The sequence below is a fragment of the Globicephala melas genome, chromosome 16 (genome assembly GCF_963455315.2).
Source record: "Globicephala melas chromosome 16, mGloMel1.2, whole genome shotgun sequence".
In the NCBI taxonomy this organism is placed as follows: domain Eukaryota; kingdom Metazoa; phylum Chordata; class Mammalia; order Artiodactyla; family Delphinidae; genus Globicephala; species Globicephala melas.
Window position 1 is genome coordinate 9,144,097 of NC_083329.1, and position 21,927 is coordinate 9,166,023.

Below are 21,927 nucleotides of genomic sequence, written 5' to 3' on the forward strand. Positions count from 1 at the left end.
TAACAAGTTTAAGATGTAGTTTGTGTCTTAAAAGAGCTAAGGGTAAATTAAGAAGAAGGAGAATCATTTCATGCTGAGGCTATCAGGAAAGACTCAGTGAAAGAATGAAGGGCTTTTAAGCTGTACTTTATTAAAGAAAAATTCTGAAACACAAAAAGCAGGAGAGAGAATATTCCAGGCAGAGAAAACAGATGAGCTACAGCAAGCAGATGAGGATGTCCAGAAGCTCTCTACTGAAATGGGAAAAAGGCTGTGTTGGGCCATAATATAGAGTCATATAGGGCTGAAGAAAGAAACAGCAGTTTAGGAACTTGAACTAAGAACCTAATTATACAGGACCTAAATAAGAAACAAACTAGCAAGGAATTTATACTGTTAAGAATTTGAAAACATTAAAGAAGGCTTTGTGAGCAGTTCTGTAATCAAACTGTGTTTTAATTAATATATCTTATAACAAACTGGATGGATTATATAAAGGGGAAGATGGAGGTGGGAAAATCAGATAAAAGAATCTGGAAAAAAGTAATAAATATAAACGCAAAGACTGACAGATTTCAAAAGTAAAACAATCTTGATTTTGAATGTTTCCTCCACTGTAGATTAAGAATCAACCTTTTGGGACCTTCAAGGTGGCAGAGGAGTAAGACATGGAGATCACCTTCCTCCCCAAATACATCAAAAATACATCTACAGGTGGAACAACTCCTACAGAACACCAACTGAATGCTAGCAGAAGACCTCAGACTTGCCAAAACGCAAGAAACTCCCCATGTACCTGGGAAGGGTAAAAGAAAAAAGAAAAAACAGAGACAAAAGAATAGGGATGGGACCTGCACCTCTGGGAGGGAGCTGTGAAGGAGGAAAAGTTTCCACACACTAGGAAGCCCCTTCACTGGAAGAGATGGGGGTGGGAGGGGGGTGGGCAGGGGGGAAGCTTCAGAGTCACGGAGGAGAGCACAGCAACAGGGGTGCAGAGGGCAAAGCGGAAAGATTCCCGCACAGAGAGGATCGGTGCCAACCAGCACTCACCAGCCAGAGAGGCTTGTGTGCTCACCTGCCGGGGCAGGTCAGGGCTGGGAGCTGAGGCTCGGGCTTTGGAGGTCAGATCCCAGAGACAGGACTGGGGCTGGCTGCGTGAACACAGCCTGAAGGGGGCTAGTGTGCCACAGCTAGCCAGGAGGGAGTCCGGAAAAAAGTCTGTACCTGCCTAAGAGGCAAGAGACCATTGTTTCAGGGTGTGTGAGGAGAGGGGAATCCTTCCCTGTCTGCCCACAGAAGGCAGAGCACTGCCTTAACAAGCTCCAGAGACAGGCGCGAGCCATAGCTATCAGCTCAGACCCCAGAGATGGGCGTGAAACACTAATGCTGCTGCTGCAGCCCCAGGAACCCTGTGTGCAAGCACAGGTCACTATCCACACCCGCGCTCAGGAGCCTTTGCAGCCCGCCACTGCCAGGGGTCCCACGATCCAGGGACAACTTCCCTGGGAGAACACACAGCACGCCTCAGGCTGTTGCAGTGTCACGCCAGCCTCTGCCGCTGCAGGTTCCTCCCACGTTCCAACTCTAACTACCATACCCCTCCCACCCCCTAGCTTGAATGAGCCAGAGCGCCCTAATCAGCTGCTGCTTTAACCCCGTCCTGTCTGGGTAGGAACAGAAGGCTGAGGGCAACCTACACGCAGAGGTGAGGACAAAACCAAAGCTGAACCCCAGGAGCTGTGCGAAGAACGAAGAGAAAGGGAAATCTCTCCCAGCAGCCTCAGGAGCAGTGGATTAAATCCCCACAATCAACCTGAGGTACCCTGCATCTGTGGAATACCTGAATAGACAACAAATCAAGCCAAAATTGAGGCGGTGGACTTTAGAAGCAACTGTAGACTTGGGGTTTGCTGTCTACGACTGACTTGTTTCTGATTTTTACGTTTATCTTAGTATAGTTTTTAGTGCTTGTTATCATTGGTGGATTTGTTTACTGGTTTGGTTGCTCTCTTTTTTTTATTACTTTTTTATTTTAATAATTTTTTTTAATTTTAATTATTTTATTCATTTATTTACTTACTTTTTTTCCCTCCCTTTTCTTCTGAGCCATGTGGCTGACAGACTCTTGGTGCTCTGGTCTGGTGTCAGGCCTGAGCCTCTGAGGCGGGAGAGCCAAGTTCAGGACATTGGACCACCAGAGACCTCCCGGCCCCATGTAATATCAATCAGCGAGAGCTCTCCCAGAGATCTCCATCTCAACACTAAAACCCAGCTCCACCCAACGGCCAGCAAGCTCCAGTGTTGGACGCCCCATGCCAAACAACCAGCAAGACAGGAATACAACCCACCTATTAGCAGAGAGGCTGCCTAAAATGATACTAAGTTCACAGACACCCCAAAACACACCATTGGACGTAGCCCTGCCCACCAGAAAGTCAAGATCCAGCCCCACCCACCAGAACATAGGCACCAGTCCCCTCCACCAGGAAGCCTACACAACCCTGAACCAACCTTACCCACTGGGGGCAGACACTAAAAACAACGGGAACTATGAACCTGCAGGCTGCAAAAAGGAGACCCTAAGCACAGCAAGTCAAGCAAAATGAGAAGACAGAGAAATACGCAGCAGATGAAGGAGCAAGATAAAAACCCACCAGACCAAACAAAGGAAGAAGAAATAGGCAGTCTACCTGAAAAAGAATTCAGAGTAATGATAGTGAAGATGATCCAAATTCTTGGAAATAGAATGGAGAAAATATAAGAAACGTTTACCAAGGACCTAGAAGAACTAAAGAGCAAACAAACAATGATGAACGACACAATAAATGAAATTAAAAATTCTCTAGAAGGAATCAATAGCAGAATAACTGAGGCAGAAGAACAGATAAGTGACCTGGAAGATAAAATAGTGGAAATAACTACAGCAGAGCAGAATAAAGAAAAAAGAATGAAAAAATTGAGGACAATCTCAGAGACCTCTGGAACAACATTAAACGCACCAACATTTGAATTATAGGGGTCCCAGAAGAAGAGAAAAAGAAACGGACTAAGAAAATATTTGAAGACATTATAGTTGAAAACTTCCTTAACATGGGAAACGAAACAGTCAATGAAGTCCAGGAAGCACAGAGAGTCCCATACAGGATAAATCCAAGGAGAAACACACCAGGACACATATTAATCAAACTATCAAAAATTAAATACAAAGAAAAAATATTAAAAGCAGCAAGGAAAAAGCAACAAATAACATACAAGGGAATCCCCATAAGGTTAACAGCTGATCTTTCAGCAGAAACTCTGCAAGCCAGAAAGGAGTGGCAGGACGTATTTAAAGCGATGAAAGGGAAAAAGCTACAACCAAGATTACTCTACCCAGCAAGGACCTCATTCAGATTCGATGGAGAAATTAAAACATTTACAGACAAGCAAAAGTTAAGAGAATTCAGCACCACCAAACCAGCTTTACAACAAATGCTAAAGGAACTTCTCTAGGCAGGAAACACAAGAGAAGGTAAACACCTACAAAAACAAACCCAAAACAATTGAGAAAATGGTAATAGGAACATACATATCGATAATTACCTTAAATGTAAATGCATTAAATGCTCCAACCAAAAGACACAGACTGGCTGAATGGATACAAAAACAAGACCTGTATATATGCTGTCTACAAGAGACCCACTTCAGACCTAGGGACACATACAGACTGAAAGTGAAGGGATGGAAAAATGTATTCCATGCAAATGGAAATCAAAAGAAAGCTGGAGTAGCAATTCTCATATCAGATAAAATAGACTTTAAAATAAAGACTATTACAAGAGACAAAGAAGGACACTACATAATGATCAAGGGATCAATCCAAGAAGAAGATATAACAACTGTAAATGTTTATGCACCCAACATAAGAGCACCTCCATACATAAGGCAAATGCTAACAGCCATAAAAGGGGAAATCGACAGTAACACAAGGGTAGGGGACTTTAATACCGCACTTTCACCAATGGACAGATCATCCAAAATGAAAATAAATACGGAAACACAAGCTTTAAATGACATATTAGACAAGATGGGACTTAACTGATATTTATAGGACATTCCATCCAAAAAAAACAGAACACACTTTCTTCTCAAGTGCTCATGGAACACTCTCCAGGATAGATCGTATCTTGGGTCACAAATCAAGCCTTGGTAAATTTAAGAAAATTGAAATTGTATCAAGTATCTTTTCCGACCACAACGCTATGAGACTAGATATCAATCACAGGGAAAAAACTGTAAAAAATACAAACACATGGAGACTAAACAATACACTACTAAATAACCAAGAGATCATGGAAGAAATCAAAGAGGAAATCAAAAAATACCTAGAAACAAATGACAATGAAAACACGACGACCCAAAACCTATGGGATGCAGCAAAAGCGGTTCTAAGAGGGAAGTTTACAGCAATACAATCCTACCTCAAGAAAAAAGAAACATCTCAAATAAACTACCTAACCTTACACCTAAAGCAATTAGAGAAAGAAGAACAAAAAAACCCTAAAGGTAGCAGAAGGAAAGAAATCATAAAGATCAGGTCAGAAATAAATGAAAAATATGAAGGAAACAATAGCAAGGATCAATAAAACTAAAAGCCGGTTCTTTGAGAAGATAAACAGAATTGAAACCAGTAGCCAGACTCATCAAGAAAAAAAGAGAGAAGACTCAAATCAACAGAATTAGAAAAGAAAAAGGAGAAGTAACAACTGACGCTGCAGAAATACAAAGGATCATGAGAGATTACTACAAACAACTATATGCCCATAAAGCAGACAACCTAGAAGAAATGGACAAATTCTTAGAAAAGCACAAGCTTCCGAGACTGAACCAGGAAGAAATAGAAAATATAAACAGACCAGTCACAAGCACTGAAATTGAAACTGTGATTAAAAATCTTCTAACAAACAAAAAGCCCAGGACCAAATGGCTTCACAGGCGAATTCTAGCAAACATTTAGAGCACAGCTAACACCTATCCTTCTCAAACTCTTCCAAAATACAGCAGAGAGAGGAACACTCCCAAACTCACTCTATGAGGCCACCATCACCCTGATACTAAAACCAAAGATGTCACAAAAAAAGAAAACTACAGACCAATATCACTGATGAACATGGATGCAAAAATCCTCAACAAAATACTAGAAAACAGAATCCAACAGCACATTAAAAGGATCATACACCATGATCAAGTGGGGTTTATCCCAGGAATGCAAGGACTCTTCAATACATGCAAATCAATCAATGTCATAAACCATATTAACAAATTGAAGAAGAAAAACCATATGATCATCTCAATAGATGCAGAGAAAGCTTTCGACAAAATTCAACACCCATTTATGATAAAAACTCTCCAGAAAGTAGGCACAGAGGGAACTTATCTCAACATAATAAAGGCCATATATGACAAACCCACAGCCAACGTCATTCTCAATGGTGAAAAACTGAAGCCATTTCCTCTAAAATCAGGAACACGACAAGGATGCCCACCCTCACCACTATTATTCAACACAGTTTTGGAAGTTTTAGCCACAGCAATCAGAAAAGAAAAATAAATAAAAGGAATACAAATTGGAAAAGAAGAAGTAAAAGTGTCACTGTTTGCAGATGACGTGATACTATACATAGAGAATCCTAAAGATGCTACCAGAAAACTACTAGAGCTAATCAATGAACTTGGTAAAGTAGCAGGACACAAAATTAATGCACAGAAATCTCTTGCATTCCTATACACGAATGATGAAAAATCTGAAAGAGAAATTAAGGAAACACTCCCATTTACCACTGCAACAAAAAAAGAAAATACCTAGGAATAAACCTACCTAAGGAGACGAAAGACCTGTATGCAGAAAACTATAAGAAACTGATGAAAGAAATTAAAGATGATACAAACAGATGGAGAGATATACCAAGTTCTTGGACTGGAAGAATCAACACTGTGAAAATGACTATACTACCCAAAGCAATCTACAGATTCAATGCAATCCCTATCAAACTACCAATGACATTTTTCACAGAACTAGAGCAAAAAAATCACACAAGTTGTATGGAAACACAAAAGACCCCGAATAGCCAAAGCAATCTTGAGAAAGAAAAATGGAGCTGGAGGAATCAGGCTCCCTGACTTCAGACTATACTACAAAGCTACAGTAATCAAGACAGTATGGTACTGGCACAAAAACAGAAATATAGATCAATGGAACAGGATAGAAAGCCCAGAGATAAACCCACACACATATGGTCACCTTGTCTTTGATAAAGGAGGCAAGAGTATACAATGGAGAAAAGACAGCCTCTTCAATAAGTGGTGCTGGGAAAACTAGACAGCTACATGTAAAAGAATGAAATTAGAACACTCCCTAACACCATACACAAAAAAACTCAAAATGGATTAAAGACCTAAATTTAAGGCCAGACACTATAAAACTCTTAGAGGGTAACATAGGCAGAACACTCTATGACATAAATCACAGCAAGATCCTTTTTGACCCAGCTCCTAGAGAAATGGAAATAAAAACAAAAATAAACAAATGGGACCTAATGAAACTTAAAAGCTTTTGCACAGCAAAGGAAACCATAAACAAGATGAAAAGACAACCCTCAGAATGGGAGAAAATATTTGCAAATGAAGCAAATGACAAAGGATTAATCTCCAAAATATGCAAGCAGCACATGCAGCTGAATATCAAGAAAAACAAACAACCCAATCTAAAAATGGGCAGAAGACCTAAATAGACATTTCTACAAAGAAGATATGCAGATTGCCAACAAACACATGAAAGGATGCTCAACATCACTAATCATTAGAGAAATGCAAATCAAAACTACAATGAGGTATCACCTCACACTGGCAGAATGGCCATTATCAAAAAATCTACAAACAATAAGTGCGGGAGAAGGTGTGGAGAAAAGGGAACCCTCCTCTGGAGCCCATGCACCACAGCTACAGAGAAGCCCAGATGCGGCAACAAAAGATCCCACATGCCGCATCTAAGACCCCGATGCAGCCACATAAATAAATAAATATTTAATAAAAAAATCTGTGGGCTTGTTCCCAGGAATGATTAGGAGGTACCTTTCTCAAACCTCTATAAGCTTAGCAGAAACATTTAATTCTATGGAAGCCTAGAAATTTAAAAGACTTAAGATTCACAAACATGAACTGATTATTGTTTACAGGGACAGGTCTTTTCAAAACCTGTAGTTTCTATGTAAACTACAACTCTATTATGTTCTGCTTTAAACTACAGACTGTACGAGCTTCCAAATTTAAATCTCCATAAATATGTATATAAAATAAAATTATAATTTTTAATATATACCTTTAAATGGTTGTGTTTTTATATAAAATGTTTTATGTTTAAAGGTTTTTTAAAAAATTTTGGATAAGAAAATGAAATGTTAAAATATCTTCAAGATCTCCTAACCACTACCAATGTGACTTTTTTTCAAACACTGCTATCCTTCCATTCAAAATCATTATTTTTCTTTTAAGTCCTCCATAAGTCTATTATTTGAACTAGCTGAATACAGCTCTAACCCCGTGTGTGAGGAAGAGAAATGAGCAACTATGTCATCACTGCATGACATAAAGCGTCACAGATTAAATAGTGGCACAGTAAAAGGAAATATAAGTAGCTGGGAGATAAAATGATATTCAAAATACCTAGTTTCTAAGAACTGGTACGATTACTGCCAAGTTCAACCAGAAAAAATCTGGGTTTCAAAATTTGTTACTCGACAATGAACAAGAAATAATAAACCAATCTGACATTTAAGATAAAAAGGGAAAGAAACCGTTTGTTCTCATGAGTTCCTGTACTCATTTTGCCAAAATACTCTTTCAAGTTTTCTCAAATTCACTTCCTAATAAAGCTACTTAGTTATTTAATTCTCCACCACTTCTCATTCCCTCAATAAAACACAGAAAGCGCCGGGACTTCCCTAGTGGCGCAGTGGTTAAAAATACACCTGCCAATGCAGGAGACACGGGTTTGAGCCCTGGTCCGGGAAGATCCCACATGCCGCGGAGCAACTAAGCCTGTGTGCCACAACTACTGAGCCTGTGCTCTAGAGCCCGCAAGCCACAACTACTGAGCCCACGTGCCACAACTACTGAAGCCCGAGTGCCTAGAGCCCATGCTCCACAGCAAGAGAAGCCACCGCGATGAGAAGCCCACTCACCACAACAAAGAGTAGCCCCTGCTCACTGCAACTAGAGAAAGCCTGCGTGCAGCAGCAAAGACCCAACACAGCCATAAATAAATAAATAAATTTATTTATTTTTAAAAAAACAACACAGAAAGCCCCAAATTGATCCCTAGTAATACACTACAATGGATTTTTAAACCAATGGTTAGTGGTAAAGAAAGCAGTGATCAGAGGAAGAACGGCTCCCTAAGGACAAGTGAGCCAAACTAACTTCTTTCATTATCAGGGTTACTATGATCAGTAAAGCAGTCAGTGTTACAGCACTTAACATAGCAACCAGATTGAATCATATGAAATTGCCGTTTTTTAGTAGATCAAAATGGTGGTATATTGGCAATTTCATGTGGTTCAACCACAATAATCTTATCAAGACATTTTACTAAAGTTTTCATGAAGAGATGTGCCTTAATACATTTTAAAGTGACACAAAGCTGGTATTGATGGCTAATACACTGGACAGTAGAATGCAGATTGTAAAAGATTCTTATCAGTTGGAATGAAGAGATAAAATTATTAAGAACTGAATAAAAAGACAGATTTAAAATTCTATACTACATTCAAAAACACTAATGGGCTAATTACACCACAGAAATCTGGCTTTAGAAGAGTTCATGTGAAAAAGATCTAGCTGAGTCCAAACTTTAACATATACCCTCCCTGCTATAGCCAAAGTGAACTATTTTCCAAATACACTACAGGGTTTCTTACTTTGATTTCCTGCCCATGCTATTCTTTGAGCACCAGAATACCCACTTCTCCACCTCTTGGCCAAAATCATACCCATTCTTCTAGATCAATTTCAAATGTTACCACCTCCGTCAAGACTTTCACTCCCTCTGCTAGCTATAATCACACCTTTCCTCTGAAATTCAAGCTTATGGTTCCTTCAGTGTAATAAACATATTCTATTTTGTACTTTTCTTCTTTTAGCTCTGTTTAAGTGGGAAGTACCGACAAAAGGAGAAATTCTAAGAAGACTCTATTACATATAAAGACAGAAAAACAATCAAGGAGTTATAAATAAAATTCAGGAGAAACTATATACGAGTCAGCCAGATCTTATGAAGACAAATGAGAGAGAGCTCACAGGCAGGACTGAGCAGTGGTTTGCATGGGGGAGGAAAACCGAAACTGGAATCTAATAAACTGTAATCAGAGGGAGTCAAAGGGGGCTAAGTTACTTTCCACCTTGGGAAAAGGAGTTTGGGAAGGGATTGTGCCACAGATAAAGGGATGGGTAGTAAAAGGGAGGAACTGGATTTATGTTTTTAAAACAAGGAAAAAGAAGGTAAACATGAACTTTTGATTTCTGCTGACTTGTTCCTTCTCCCAGTGACTCTGGTCAAGTAAATAAAGGTATTAATCATGCAGTTGCATAGACAGGTTACTATCACCCAAGAAAGTTGGTCACACCCAGAGATAAGGGAGTAAAACAGGGTGTCAATAAACTCAATAAGGATAAGGAGAGAGAAAAGACAGTTCCTAGCAAAGAAAGTCTCATACAAAGTCAGCACTCAAATAATATAAACTGAATTAAAATACAAATTATCTTCCAAAATTTGAAAGGCTGCATGTGGATAAAGGACTAAATTTATAGAGAATCAGAGGGCAAAAGTAGATCAGTAAGTAGAAGATCCAAGGAACCAGCTTCTGGTGCACAAAAAAAATAATAATTAAAAACTGTCTCGAATATAATAAACACTTTTTTTTTGTTTTTTTAGTAATATATAGTTCAAACAACAGTTAAAGTGAAGATCAGGGATAGATGGGTTTCTTGCATTAAGGAGGAGGTTGAATTAATACTAAGGACTAAGGTCCCTAACAACTCAAATTCTTTTTTTTTTTTTTACATTTATAATTTCTTTTAATTATCAGTAGAAGTGCGAGTTGTCAGTATATCTGGTGTAGGAAATGATAAATGTATAAACTCCAAATCCAAGATATATGACACTGTATTTTCTAAAACTTCAACTTCTTGTATTGTGTGACCTTGGGTATATTTTAAACCAGATCGCTGGAGGCTGCCCTGATCACCATCTTATTACCTTTTGTGTAACAGAAGGAAAAAAAAACCTGTCACAGGACTTCCCTGGCGGTCCAGTGGTTAAGACTCTGCGCTTCCAATGCAGGGGGCGCGGGTTTGATCCCTGCTCCAGGAACTGGGATTCCCCATGCCGCATGGCGCGGCCAAAAAATGGAAAAAAGAAAAAACCTGTCAGAAGTCAAGCTCCAATTTATCATCTCTCCTTGGTCTGTCCCCATTACAGGACAGGATGAGGGGATGTTTGCTTCCTGACTGGACTTGCTTTTCACAAAGTCCTGCTGGGGGTTACTCAGTACCCTGTGGCCTTCAAGGGTATTGCCAATTGATTACTTTTTCAATTATCTAGTATTTATCCTAGTTCTCTTTTTTTTCCTTTTTTATTTTAATTTTTTTACTGAAATATAGTTGATTTACAATTTTGTGTTAATTTCTGCTGCATATATATATATGCCATATACACACATATACATACACACTCTTTTTTATATTCTTTCCCATTATGATTTATCTCAGGATATTGAATATGGTTCCTTACATCTCAAATTCTATATAAACAAATATAAATGCATTAGCACATATTTATTTTGTCTAACCTAAAATCAGTACTGGGGAGGAAAGAATACCAGACCAGTTGTTAGGGGATCTGGGTCCTGCTCTGTGACACAGAATGGAACCTCCTACCAGTCCCTGCTCTTCCCCAACTTTTCATTCCTCACCTGCACAAGTCATCCACTAGACCAAATCAGCTTAGAAGTTTGCTAGGGACTCATCTCTTGCTTTGCACATGCTTCCTTGCAACATACTTCTCAATTTGAATAAAGAGTTTCACAGGCAGAGAAAATTTAAAACTACTCAACAGATGATCTCTAATCCAAGGCCACTCACAGATCTTAAAACTGGGATTCTAATTTTTAATATATGACATTTACCGCCAATAATTTGCAAAACAACAATAAAATCAAATTCACGAGTGGCCAACACTCAAGTCTGACACTACAAGATGAAAGACTATACATGTGCAAGAGTATCAACTCGTTTAAGTAGTTTATTTACCAAAAGATAGTAGTCTCTATCTTAGAGACAGTATCTTAAATTTAAACGATTCAAAAATTTTCTACCAGAGTTAAGAGTTGCCCCTCCCAAGGAAGGGAAAACATAAATACATGCATAAATTTTTATCAAATAAACTTAGTTTCATCTTCTGAAATTTATTTAACACAGTAGGAGTTGGGGGTACAGGGCAAGGAGAATACAGTCAGTAGAAATAAATCTAAACATATTTTGTTTAGGAAGACAAATCCTAACACCTGCGTAGTATATCAAATACTTTCATAATTAAAACTCTTGTATGCTTTTGAAGAGGTAACCCTTTGGATTTTACAAACCTGTGGATTATCCATGTACCATACAAAACTATCTTCTCTGGTATCCAGTATGAAGTACCTCCGAAGAAATTTCCCACTGTTTTCATTTTCTTCAATGTCTAGAAAACCACAAATGCGATTCTGACGATCCACATAAGGCATTTCTGGGCTTGAACATTACACTGTAAAATAAAAACATTAACAGTAAGTACTTCTCAGTGGACTTCAAGCATTAAATGTGCTATGGTATGGTTTATTCAACAAAGAGCCCACTTTCCAACATTAGGTGGGGGCTGGTTAATGTGAATACATAAAAGCATGGGCAAAAATCACTTGAAATTAAGCTTATTGTGAGTGGTTACTAAATGCAACTATATAGAACTGATGCGGACAAGGGACAGCTATTCATGTCAGCTGAATAACTTACTTTTCACTATGAGTAGGCATCGTCATCCCCATTTCATAGGTAAGAAATATAACACTGAGAAGGGGAAGTGCCTTTCCAAGATTAGTGAACTAGCAGGTAATGAATCAAAACATGAACCCAGATTCTTGGACTCCAGAGCTTATATCTTAACGTTTACATCATCCTGTCACTCTAAAATCCTTGGTATTATTAAAACCAAAATGAATCAAAATAAAGTAAGCTAACATCATGAAAAGCGAGATAAGCAGGTATTATATGCCCCCCGAATGGAAGACACAAACATCACCAATAAAGAACATATAACCAAAAAAAAAAAAAAAAAAAGGTTTGTCTCAATCTGATCAAGTTTCTAGATTTCCCTAAGTCCAGCTTCCAGTTCACAGGAAACAAAGAACACAGAAGAACATATTAAACGTCACCACAGGTATTCAATCAGCAAAAGTGGACCGTGGGAAACATCAGGACCAAAATCCCAGTTTCTTCAGCAAATAAACTACTACGGGGGGAAAAAAAAAAGGAGAGAGAAAGAGAAGTCACAGATTAAAAGAGACTTCAGAGGCATATCATATTCTGATTCTGAAGTACTGAAATTTTTGTTATGTTCACTAAAGTTAAAAACCATGGCTTGGATAAAAAGCAGTGTTTCCATCCATTTTTCTCTAAAAACTGTAGATATGTGATTCCCTCCTGATGTGATGCAAATCTGCAGACTATTCCTACTCCAAAGGTACTTCTACAGCCAGCGCCAACATCTTTCGGCAGGTTGAATTATTTATGTAACTATTTTTTCGTTTAACTCACAGTGAAAATTCAATTAGAATATGCCCTGATATACTGTTTATCTAAATCACTATTCTGTATACAGCCAGAGAAATGGTGAAACACGCCAAAAAGTTTTCTTTAATTAATTAGTTTATTTATTTTTGGCTGCATTGGTTCTTCATTGCTGCACATGGGCTTTCTCTAGTTGCGGCGTGCAGGGGACGCTCTTCATTGCGGTGTGCAGGCTTCTCACTGTGGTGGCTTCTCATTGCAGAGCACAGCTCTACGTGCATGGGCTTCAGTAGTTGTGGCATGCGGGCTCAGTAGTTGTGGCTTGCGGGCTCTAGAGCACAGGCTCAGTAGTTGTGGTGCACGGGCTTAGCTGCTCCGTGGAATGTGGGATCTTCCCACACCAGGGATTGAACCCATGTCCCCTGCATTCGCAGTTGGATTCTTAACCACTGCGCCACCAAAAAAGTTCCCCAAAAAGTTTTAAACAAAAGTATAAATTAAGTTTGTATGTGTGTGTTATTACAGATCTGGCACTTGGAGATAATTTTTCAATGAACTTACCCAAAGTTCTAAAAAATTTCTAAAATGTAATCAAAGCTTGGAAAATTAGTACACTATACTAACACATACTGCAGGTAAAAACTGTCAACTTGTGTGGTACGCCATGAGAAAAGACACAGGCCAAAGGAACAGAATTGAGAGCACAGAGACAAACCCATACATCTATGGCTAACTGATTTTCAACGACGGTGCCAACATCATGCAATAGGGAAAGAAACCTCTTTAACAAACGGTGCTGGCACACCTGGAGAGCCACGTGCTGAAGAATTAAACTGGACCGCTATCTTACACAATATACAAAAAATAACTCAAAATGAATTAATCTAAAAATAAGAGCTAGAACTATAAAACTTCAAGAAAACATAGAGGAAAATCTTCATGGCCTTGGAGTTGGCAATGAATTCTTAGATGTGACACTGAAAGCACAAACAACAAAAGAAAAAATAAGACAAATTGGACTTCATAAAAATTAAAAACTTTTTTGCATCAAAGGACATCACGAAAATGAAACTACAACCTACAGAATGGAAGGAAGTATTTGCAAATAAGGGTCTAATATCCAGAATATACAAATAACTCCTACAGCTCAACAACGAAAAAACAAACCCAATTAAAAAATGGACAAAGGACTTGAGAAGACATTTCTCTCAAAGAAGATAAAACAAATGGCCAACCAGAACACAAAAAGTTGCCCAATATTATTTGTCATTAGGGAAATGTAAACCAAAACCACAGTGAGATACCACTTCACACCCACCTGGATGGATATAATTAAAAGAGGAAAATAATAAGAGTATAGGCAAGGATGTATAGAAATTGGAACCCACCTACATTGCTGGTGGGAATGTAAAATGGTACAACAGCTGTGTATAACGGTTTGGTAGTTCTTCAAAAGTTAAACGTAGAATTACCATATGACTCAGCATTTCCACTCCTAGGTATATATCCAAAAGAATTGAAAACAGGTACTCAAACACTTATACGTGAACATTCACAGCAGCACTATTCACAATAGCCCAAAACTGTAAACAACCCATATGTCCATCAACAGGTAAATGTACATACATACAATGGAATATTACCCAGATACAGAAAGGAATGAACTACTGATACAATACATCCAATCAAAATTCCAAGATATTTTATAAAAACTGACAAGGTGGTTCTATTATATATATTTAAATGCAAATAACCTAGAAAAGCTAAATCCGTTTCCCAAAGAACAGACTGACATTACTTGATTTCAAGACTTACAACAGAGCTACAGCAATAAAGATAGTGTAGGACTGGTGAAAAGATATAATAAATCAATGGAACAGAATACCATCCAGAAACAGACCCATACATATACTGTTAATTGATTTTCAACAAAGATGTCAAAGCAATTCCAAATACAGTCTTTCAACAAATGGTGCTGGAACAATTAACTATGCATGTGGAAAAAAATTAACTTGAAATGGATCAGAAACCTAATGTACAATTAAGCTTCTCAAAAAAAAAATACATACACACACACACACACACACACTGATATATTTTTTAAAGACATTTATATATACATATAAATGAAGTCTTCATGATCTTAGGGGTAGACAAAGATTTCTTAGACACAAAGAGCCTAAACCATATAATGGTTGATATAATGGACTTAATCAAAATTAAAAACTGCTCTTTGAAAGACACCAATAAGAAATCAAAAGATGAGCCACAGAACAGGAGAAAATATTCAGTACACATATATCTATCAAGTAACTGATATCCAAAAATAGGCAAGGAATTATTACAACTCAATAAGACAAACAACCAAGTAAGAAAATAGGCAAAAAAATTTGAACAGACAGGTCAACAAAGAAGATATACATAGTTTTTTTAAATAATAAAAAAGAAAGAAAAAGGAAGACATACAAATAATAAATAAGCACATAAAGATGCTCATCATTAGTAAGATGATACAAACAAAAACTGTGAGATACCACTACATACATACCTACTAGAATGGCTAAAACAAAAACAAACAAATAAAACCCTGACAATACCAAATGCTGGCAAGGATGTGAAACAGATGACGAGTCTCTCATGTTGCTGGTGGGAATGTGAAATGGCACAGTAGCTTGGGAAGACAGTTTGGCAGTTTCTTAGAAAGTTAAACGTACCCTTAACGATATGACCCAGCAGTGCCACTCCTAGGTATTTATCCAACTGAATTGAAAACTTATGTTTATACAAAACCTATATGCAAACGTTTAAAACAACATTATTCATAATTGGCAAAAAGCAGAAACAAACCAAATGTCCTTTAACTGGTAAATGAAGAAACTGTGGTACATCCAATACAATGGAATACTACTTAGCAAGATAAAGGAACAAAGTATTGATACACACAATATGGGTATTTTGTTAAGTGAAAAAAGCCAGACCAAAAGGCTATAGGGACAGAGAACAGATCAGTGAGAGGGACTGACTTCAATGGGTAATTTACGGAGTGATGGAACTGTTCTGTATCTTGATTGTAATAGTATACACAACTATGTATTTATCAAAAGTAGGCTCAAATACCACATATAGTGAGCTGTATTGCATACAAATTAAAAAAAAAAAACTACAGTGATAAAAACCAGATCAGAGTTGCCAGGGCTTGCGATAGAAGAACGAGAGAGAACAAGAACAAAAGAGAGAAAGAACAAGAGAGAAATTTTTTTGGCAACATAGCTGTTGCACATCCTGATTGTGGTAGAGCTTATATAATTACATGCATCTGTCAAAACTCATAGAACTATACACTAAAAGAGGTAAAATTTATTGTATGTAAAATTGTACCTCAATAATGCCGAATTTCTTTTAAAAAACATGCCATATATACTCACCAGACTGGCTAAAATTAAAACAGACTGACAACACCAAATGTTATTAAAGGTGTGGTGCATCCAGAATTTATGTACTGTTGATGGGAATGTAAGATGGTACAATCACTACGGGAAAAGTTCTGACAATAAAACCAAACATACACCTACCCTATGACCCAGCCATTCTATTCCTAAGTATTTACTCAAGAGAAATGAAAACATATATTCATGCAAAGACTAATTCACAACCATTAGTAGTAGCAGCTTTATTCATAATAGCTACAAACTAGAAACAACCCAAATGTCCATCAAAAGGTGAAAAGATAAACAAAATGTAGTATGTTTATACAATGGAAAAGCAGTCTACAATATAAAGGGACTCCTACTGCATGCAACAATATGGTCAAAACTCATCAAATTGTAAACTTTAAATGGATACAGTTTATTGTATGTAATTTAAACTCCAAAAAGTTTTAAAAATCCAGCATGATAAAAAATTCATTAAATAAATTTGACTACAAATAACTTTTTAAAAAATATTTTGCATGGCAAATCCTGATCAGCAAGTCAAAACCAGTAGAAAATACTTGCAGCTTATATTACAAAGGGCTAATCTCCCTAACATTTAAAGAGTCTGCAAAAAATGTCAAGGGAAATATATCAAAACTTCAGTAGAAAAGTGGGCAAAAGACATGAACAGACATTCCACAGAAAAAGACATAAAAATGACCCTCAAACATATTAAGAGATGCTCAATCACTCATGATAAGAAAATCCCAAAATGACACACGATACTGTAGGCATTGCTACTGACACCACAAGCAAAAAAAGGCAACCAGACTTCATGTGCCTCCTTGTGGAATTTATACCATCTATAAAACACTTATGAAAAAAAAAAGTACAAATACCTGAATCTAGATCTAACTACCAATTTATAGGAAATAGAGAAGACAGAGAAAGAATACGTTAACCTATATCACAGAGATTCAAACAGCAAAATTCAAACTATAATTAGTTTCTCAGGACAAACAACATGGCTTCTTCAGAAATAAATTCCAAGGGAGTAGGGGGAAAGGAACTGGAGGAAGAACTTATAAGTTAAAAGACCTAAAAAGACATAATCACAACATGTGGGCCTTATCTAAATCTTGTTAACAACAACAACACTGAGTTATCTAAGGAAACCGGAAATTTGAATACTGCCTCATGAAATTAAGGAAACATATATATTTTTTTCAGTGTGGTGATGGTATTGTGGTTATGTTACTAAGAAAATGAATTCGCATCATTTAGAGATATTTATTCATACAGAGACAAAACATTATCTGAATACTCTGGAAGGAGGGGTGGATGGAGGAGGGATGGCCTGGGTGGGCAGTTGTCGGGGCTAGATGATGGGTACTGTAGTTATACAATCCTGTCTACTTCTGTGGAAGTTCACAATCCTTCATTACAAAAAGAAAGGTTAATAAGAACTTTTTTTCATAGGAAAAGTTCAAAAAAAGTCTATACTACACAGAGATACCACTTCTCATCTATGAGACTGGCAAAAATTCAGAAATCTGACAACCTACAATACTAGTAAGGCTGTAAGAAAACAGTAACTCTCTTATATTGCTGGTGGGAATGCAGAATGGTATGACCCTACTGAGAAGAATCTGGCACTATTTAACATGTGCATTTACCCTATGACCAGCAATCCTACTTGCTTCTGTAATTCTGAAACAATTTTATGCAAATGATAGTACTTCAGGTGCATCACAGGACAATGTAAACATACTGATGCTATGATTATATTTAAAGTAAAATAAAACAAATTTTGTTATTAGGAACCTAGATTTTCACAGTAAGGGAAAAAACGTACAAATACAAAACAAAAGGAAAAATTCTATACAATGCATCTGAATCAGTTAGTATGAACTCATGATCTTTGAAAATATGATAGTAATAGAAAATCACCACTTTGCAATTCCAATATAATCACTGATTTAAGCAAGAGTCTTCAATGAATACCAATACCACAAGAAAACAGGTTGTTAGGGAACAGAATATTCAGTCTCAAAATTTCACCCCAGTGCTCTTACCAATTACAAAGAGCAAAATGTACGTATATGTATCTTTACAGTGGTGAGATCTTATAGTCCCCACCTTTACCAAATGATTTAGCATCTAATGAATCTAGAAGCCAGGGATTAACGGATATCACTTCTCTCTAAATAGATCACAACACTATATGATTCCACTGATCTGAAATATCCAGAATGAGCAAATCTATGAAGATAGAAAGTAGATTAGTAGTTGCCTAGGAGGATGGGGGATGGGAAGGAATGAAGAGTTGCCTAGAGATGGGAGGGTTCAGGGTTTCTCTTTAAGGTGCTAAAAATACTCTAAAACTGACTGTGATAACAGTTGCACAGTTCTGCAAATATATTAAAACCATTGAATTGTACACTTTGAGTGAATTATTCCTCAACCAAGCTGTTTAAAAAAAAAAAAAGAATTATAACTGTCTTTTATCTTTCATTCCAGAGCACATCAGAAACCTTAAAAAACATTTCCTCTCCTAGACCTCTGAATGTTGTAGTGTCCCAGGGGATGGTCCACGGACCTCTTCTCTATTTACACTCAATCTCTTGGTGAGCTCACCCATTCACATAGGTCTAAATACTGCGATCTCCAGCCCTGGACACTCTGCTGGACTCCAGACTCATGTATACAACTGCCAACTCTATGGATCTACTTACTTACCTAACAGGCCTCTCACACTTAGCAAACTGAGCCCAGATATACCCCCTCAGCAATCTGTTCCCCTCTGTCCTTCCCATCTCAGTAAAGTCACTCCCTTCTTCCAGCTGTTCAGGCAAAATTTGGAGTCACACTTGATCAAGACTTGTTTCTCTCATTCCATGTCCAGTCCATAAGCAAATCCTACTGGCTCCATCTTCTAAGTATATCCAGAATCCCACCATTTGCATTGTTGCCACTCTGGTCCAAGCCACCATCACCTCTTAGCTGGACTACTGCAAGGGCATCCCTGCCCCCTTCACTCCATTTTCAATACAGCTGTCAGAGTGATCTCATTAAAACGTATGTTCGAGTGTTTATTCAATATTTGCCAAGCAAATATTTAAAATTAATTTAATCCTTATAATAATTTTACAGATGAGAAAAACAAAGCACAGAAGATTTTAAAAATAACTTGTACAAGGTCACATGATTAGGAAGTGGCAGAGCCAGGATCCAAACCAGGGGAATCTGGCTCTAAAGCCCATGTTCTTCAGTACTATAAAATGTCACTCTGCTCAAATCTCTTCAACTTTGGCTGCTTATTAAAATTACCTGGGAGTTTTTTTGAAAATCCTGATGCCTGGATTAGAGCATTCAGACCAATTAAATCAGAAACTCTGGAGATCGGATCTAAGCATCAGTACATTTTTAAAGCTCCCCCAATAATTCCCACATTCAGCCAAGGTTAAGAACCACTGTTTTAATGCAATCCCATCTCATTCAAAGTAAAAACCAAAGCTCTTACAAAGACATACAGGCTTCACCTACCCCCCACCCCAAACTGTCCCAGTTCCCCCGCTTGATTACTCATCTAGTCACTGACGCCTACCACACTAGACAAGCTCCCCACTCGGAGCCTTTTAACTCAAATGTCACTTTCTCAGGGAAGCCTTCTTGACGCCCCATCTAAAACTGCAAATGCTCCAAACTGTCCTGCCACTTCCCATCTCCCTTCCCCACTTCATTTTTCTCCTTAGTATTTACTGCTAACAAACAATATCATTTACTTATTTCTTGTCTGTTTCCCCACACTGGAATGTAGGCTCCATGAGATCAGGGACTTTTTTTCTATTTACTATTGTTTCTCCAATGCCTAAAACAGTGGTTGGAACATGGAAGGGACTCAATAACAATTTGTTGAATAAAAAATTAAGGAACCCATAATTATTGCATCAAATATTAATGTTTAAGTTTCCAGACAGAAAGCCGCTTTTGCATCATCTGATGAGAAATCATTTAGCAAACGATTTAATCGACTGGTTTGCTTAGATGATGGAAGGAAAAAGGTTCGATAGTATATTTCTGTTTGGATTTATACTTTCAGTAAAGCTCGTATGAGGTAAGAACAGATAAAACTGTGTAATTAAAACCTCTACAAAATCTATCCTTCAGCTTTACTTGTGCTCTAAGGGCATAGTTAGATCATACAAACATTCATAAATTAACACACACAGTTAACACTTCATCAGTCAGGAACCATGAAGCAAGTCAAAAAAATAAAAACAAAACAAAAATCAAAAAGAGAGAAAGAAAAGAAAAAGAAAAATTAAATTCTGCACAGTGAGACTTCATTAGGCCCACAGGACTTCACTACTCAAGTCCTGATTAGATGCTGAATGAGACTACTCTTGTCCCAAAACTTCTGACAACACAAAGCTTAAGATATACAGACATCAAGGATCAAATACCTGTGGAGTCTGGCCCTGACACCCCACACACACCTCAGGGCTATGGTACTCTAACCAACGTCTTACCGTCATTCCACTCTACACGAGCAGCTGACAGGAGAGAGGGAAAAACACAAGTATTCCAAGTGTTCAGGGAGAAGGAAGGTGATGGTCACCCAAAAGCAGTGGTAGGGGGCCCCAAGACAATCATTCACCAAGATCAGAAGTGCCTACAAGAAGGACAAATTGTCATCTCTTTCTCCAGTTCAATGTCTGCTTATGAAGTAGACTGAGTGACCCTGTGCCTATTTGAGCAGGGGGACAAAGAGAATTGATGAGAAACGGCAGGGCACAGAAAGGGAGCAGACTTAAGCAGGCTGCAGGCCACCATTTGACATCAAAAGGAAGTAAGTTTCCAGTGTATTAAGTGTAAATTACAGAAGGTAGCTGGACTTGAGCTGTCTTGCTGTTATCAAAAAATCTGGCTGCAGAGAGAAACCCACCTTACCCCCAAACACTCATAAGAACCAGCAAGTAGACTGAGAGGACAGAAATGAGGAAGGAGTGTAGATTGGTAAAGGTTTACCCACAGCAAATTTCATATCCAGGGACTGTGCAGTGGGGACTCTCCCTGCAAGATCTCACCAAAAATTCCAGTTTGGAAGCCTACCACTAGATATTAATGGCTCGCCACTGTTAATCAAGAAAAGGCTTTAATAACGCCAGGCAAGAAAGAGTCGCCTTTTTTCATTTTTCTTCTAACTAGTCTCTATTCAAATACATCCACAAAGAGGGAAAAGAAAGAGGTATCCAGGGAGCACATCACAATCCCTCCCCACTCCAAGTGCTTCAGGGAATAAGTGGCCAGATACTGGGTTAAAGGAGGAGTGGAGCTTTAATAGGAGATTGAAGGTTTAAACTGAAATAGATTAGACTGGAGCTTTTAATAGCTGTGAATGATAGAAAAGCTACCATTTGCCCATGAAATCATGAGGAAGCAGGGAGAGGGAAGATCCAACAAAGCATAGTTGAAAGCAGTCAATGTGGAAAAATATAACTGTCTTAAATCTGTTCTCACCAAGCTCAGACCGCTCAATAACCTGACGACATACGGCACAGCACCACTGCCCTCAGTAATGACAGGAACACCTGATGTGGAAATTCCCATGGGGGATTTACGGGACCCAACAAGATGCTACATTAGAAGTCCTCTGAGACCACTTCCAATTCTAAGT

General features: G+C 38.0%; 1 protein-coding gene across 4 annotated transcripts in view; it reads right to left on the reverse strand.

Moving 5' to 3' along the window:
- The window catches only part of PLEKHA1 (pleckstrin homology domain containing A1), a 58,558-nt gene that overhangs the window by 33,159 nt on the left and 3,472 nt on the right, over positions 1 to 21,927 (reverse strand). For 3 of the 4 annotated variants that reach the window (XM_030839317.3, XM_030839318.3, XM_030839316.3), the window contains exon 2: positions 11,655 to 11,815. In XM_030839317.3, coding sequence (XP_030695177.1) covers positions 11,655 to 11,795 — 141 coding nt within the window. In that variant the 5' untranslated portion in view covers positions 11,796 to 11,815. Of the gene's footprint in view, positions 1 to 10,270; positions 11,610 to 11,654; positions 11,816 to 21,927 lie in introns of those variants that run through there. The other variant, XM_060286106.2, reaches the window with a different exon arrangement.